This window comes from Solanum dulcamara, chromosome 6, assembly GCF_947179165.1.
Source record: "Solanum dulcamara chromosome 6, daSolDulc1.2, whole genome shotgun sequence".
In the NCBI taxonomy this organism is placed as follows: domain Eukaryota; kingdom Viridiplantae; phylum Streptophyta; class Magnoliopsida; order Solanales; family Solanaceae; genus Solanum; species Solanum dulcamara.
This window is the reverse complement of record NC_077242.1, coordinates 3,970,669-3,974,378: the sequence shown is the minus strand read 5'-3', so window position 1 is coordinate 3,974,378 and position 3,710 is coordinate 3,970,669. Positions and strand designations below refer to the sequence as shown.

The window sequence follows — 3,710 nt, the reverse complement described above, 5'->3', positions numbered from 1 at the left end:
CACGTAAGACAACATAAACATTGCTTCAAACTCCCATATGATAGTATACAATTGCTAAAGCATAGGATTTCTTGTGAGAGACGTTGAAAAAGCAAAATCTACCATATCACACTATTACAAAATCTCCAATATTACATTACAATAGATGAAGCGAATTAGAATCTACCTAACCAAATTCAGAACGAGTGTAATCTTATTATATGCATACAATTTAAACATAGTTCGAACTAGAAACAACAACGTTCAGTTGAACCTGCACAACTCCGTTCTAGATCCGTCTTTTAGGCAATGCCCATCTTCTGTCTAAACATGACAACATACTCATAGACTTTGTCAGGATCAACAAGAGACTTAGAGACACTCTCCTTTTGCATACACCTCTTTGCCCATGCCACAAACTTTGGACACTCTGCTTCTATGTTTAAGTTGCTAATTTTTTTATAAACAGGAAACCAACTATAGTAAGGAATAAAAGCCATATCCACAACCCCAAAATTTTCCCCATCAAAGTATGGCTTGTCTCCTAATTCCCCTTCCAATACCTTCAAACACTCTATGAACTCTTTATTGGCTGTTTCATGCTCTTCCACTTTTGAGCTCCAAATTTTCATTCCACCATTATAAATCTGCATTCTCTCCCAAAAAAATAATGTCATAATGTGTATCGATCTATTGTATCTGTTAGCTCTGTATCTATTTGCTCTATATCAAAGCAAACATATATAAAGTGAATTGATACGACTCACAGAGCTAAACAGATAAAACTCAAACTCTGTTATGTATTATAATTCTTGAACTCTAGCTATTTCAGATAAATACAGGGCATAGGTAATTTTCTCAAAATATAAACCATCCAATGTGCCCAAGTTTGGGACAATATGGGCAGCCTATATAACCAAATTACTTACAAATAAACTTTGGATAAAGTTATCAAATTATATAAAAACAAATTTGTTTGGTTTCACATAGTTATGATGATTAAATGAAAAAGGTTTTACTAGCTTAATTTAATAATTAAACAAATAACAAATGAGCAAATAAACAAATAAAAAATGATTTTGAATTGGAAGGGTTGATTATGACTTTTTTTTAGCGCAAATTGATCTATTCATCTTAACCATTCAAATTTTGGATCGATTATGACCTTACACTCGAACTCACAACCTCAAAATTAAAGGTGGACGTACTTTAACATCTGAATAATCCCTTTGTCTACTATGACCTTGCATATTTATTGATTCGACTTATTTTTAAAAAAATTAGATTTTGACCTTGAACTTTAATGGAGCTACAACCAAAGGTTATTTCAAACCACATAATCAAAGTTAAAGTAAATTTGGACATATTTTTCAATAAAGTGATATTTCATATAGCTAATTAGCTAAACTATTAAGATTTCTAGATCAACTATCTACATACCTTTTTTCCAATATAATCAGCCCAAAACCTAGTATGAGCTCTGTTGTAAGGATGAGAAGGCATCAAGGGTGGTAACTTGTCCTTCCAAACTTCATCTATGTACTCAACAATTATTTGTGTCTCACAAATTGGTTTTCCATTGTGGATCAACACTGGGATTTTCTTGTGAATTGGATTCATTTGTAAGAGTAGAGGGCTTTTGTTCATCAAATCCTCCTCTTTGTATTCATATTTGATCCCCTTTTCAGCTAGGGCAATCCTCACCCTCATCCCAAACACACTCACATAGGTATCCAAAAGGACAACTTCATCACCCATTTTTTTTTCCCCAAAGAAAAGGATTGTGTTATGCAATGGAATTGCAAGAAATTGCCTAATACTGATTTGCTAGTTATTGTACATATATATAGCACTTGAATGTATTCAATTTTTTATTTTTCTGTGTACAAATAGTCATTACAGAATCAATTTATTAATCCCTTGTAAATATGTCATCGCTTTCGTCAAGTAAGGCGAAGTTACAATTTTCAATTAAAAGATTGAAAATATAAATAAAAAGTAAATATATAAATAAGTCAGGGAAATTAAGCATTCACTACAGAAAAATTAATTTAACTTTATATATATATATATATATATATATATATATATATTTTATAAATATACTACCTTAACAATTAATTAGACGAAAAGAGTAAGGAACATAAAAGAGAGTAAAAGAGAAGACAGTGTATGTATTTCTTAGTTTTTTGTTCTGTACATTTCAATTGAAGCTTAGAAATTTATAGAGAAGAAAAAGGAAGATGTGGGAAACTTGCCCACTTGAAGTGCGCCCCACACAATTATTTAAATTGAAGATAATATTAAGTGGATAAGTGGATGGTCACTACTTGGCTGCTATTACTCCCCTTGGGTGTCCAAGTAAAACAAAATCATAATGAAAGAATAAATATCCTGAAGACTCATAGATGTTGAGCCTCGTTGAAACCTTACTAGTAAAAATCCATTGGGAAAAAAAAATCTAGCGAAGAAAAAAAAGTACACATAACTGGTAATACGCCTTGATGAGGGATTCATCAATGTACTGAACTTCATCAATGTACTGAACAATGATGAGGGATTCACAAACAGGCTTTCCATTGTGAATCAAAACTGGGATTTGCTTATGGACAAGGTTCATTTTGAGGAGCAATGAGCTCTTGTTGTTCAAATTTTCTTCCTTGTATTCATAGTCTATGCCCTTTTCTTTCAGGGAAATTCTCACCCTCATACCAAAGGGACTAGGCCAGAAGTCAAGTAGTACTACTTCATCTCCCATTTTTAGAGAAAATTTTTGTGTATTCAGAGTAGTTGATGATACTGAAATTGATGAGACAAATATGCTTCTCTACTATAAATATATTTAAGATTGTTGGGGAAACTCTATTAGGTTGTAGAAATTTCTAGGTAGCCGCTTCGGGAGTGAATCGAGATTAGTCAAGCTTAGTGCTTCCTCCGAATGCTAACGTGCATTTAAATAAGTCGGGCTTTAATTAAAATATCGATAAGAAAACAAGGAAAAAATATGGTAGATTTATTGAGAAAATACGGATAAACATAAAAATATATTTAATTAAAATAATAAAAATTAAATAGAGAAATAATAACACCAAAAATTTTACGTGTAACACTCTTTTAATTTATCACCTTATAAAAATATTATTCATATTGTATTTTTCTTTACAGATTATTTTCTTATAATTTATGATATACTTCACTTTGCTCAAAAAAAAAGACTATTTCTCCTGCTATCAAGAATCAAAAAATGCGGAACTTTTTCTCTTAGAGCCCGTTTGGATTGGCTTTAAGTTGGTCAAAACCAACTTAAAGCTCCTTTTTAGCTTCTGGACGTGTTTGCCTAATGCTGACTTTAAGCCATAAAATTCTTAAAGTCAGTCAAAAATGAAAAAGTTAGTATTCCTAACTTTTTTTTCCAAAGTGCTTAAAGTCATTTTCTTTGACCATGAAAATTACTTTTATATCCCTTATATTTTAACTAAATTCCCAAACTAGCTTTTTTATTCTTTTAACCCTAAAATTCACATCATAAGCACTTTTATCCAAACACTCAACTGCTTATTTATAAAAATAACTTTCAGCACTTCAAAGTTCTAAAAACACTTTATACATAAAAATTACTTTTTTTAAGCTCATCCAAACGGGCTCTTAATGTTTTTTTTTATCTCTATGTTAATGTAGCGCTCAATGTATAGAGAAAGAAAAAGATGCCCGTGTCACTGATGACATAGTTC

At 31.2% G+C, this 3,710-nt stretch overlaps 1 protein-coding gene across 1 annotated transcript; it reads right to left on the bottom strand.

Annotated features, from left to right (window-relative positions):
• Positions 1-1,852, bottom strand: LOC129892016 (probable glutathione S-transferase). Its single transcript, XM_055967537.1, has 2 exons — positions 1,420-1,852; positions 1-626 (listed from the first exon to the last, which is right to left on the bottom strand). Exons 1-2 carry the CDS (start codon positions 1,735-1,737, stop codon positions 282-284), a joined length of 663 nt encoding a protein of 220 aa, XP_055823512.1. The 5' UTR covers positions 1,738-1,852; the 3' UTR covers positions 1-281.
• Between the last annotated feature and the right edge of the window lie 1,858 nt (positions 1,853-3,710).

Coding starts and splice junctions, on each gene's coding strand:
- LOC129892016 (XM_055967537.1), bottom strand. CDS start 1,737: ATGGGTGATGAAGTTGTCCTTTTGGATACCTATGTGAGTGTGTTTGGG. Junction 627..1,419: donor CTGATTATATTGGAAAAAAG/GTATGTAGATAG, acceptor GAGAGAATGCAG/ATTTATAATGGTGGAATGAA.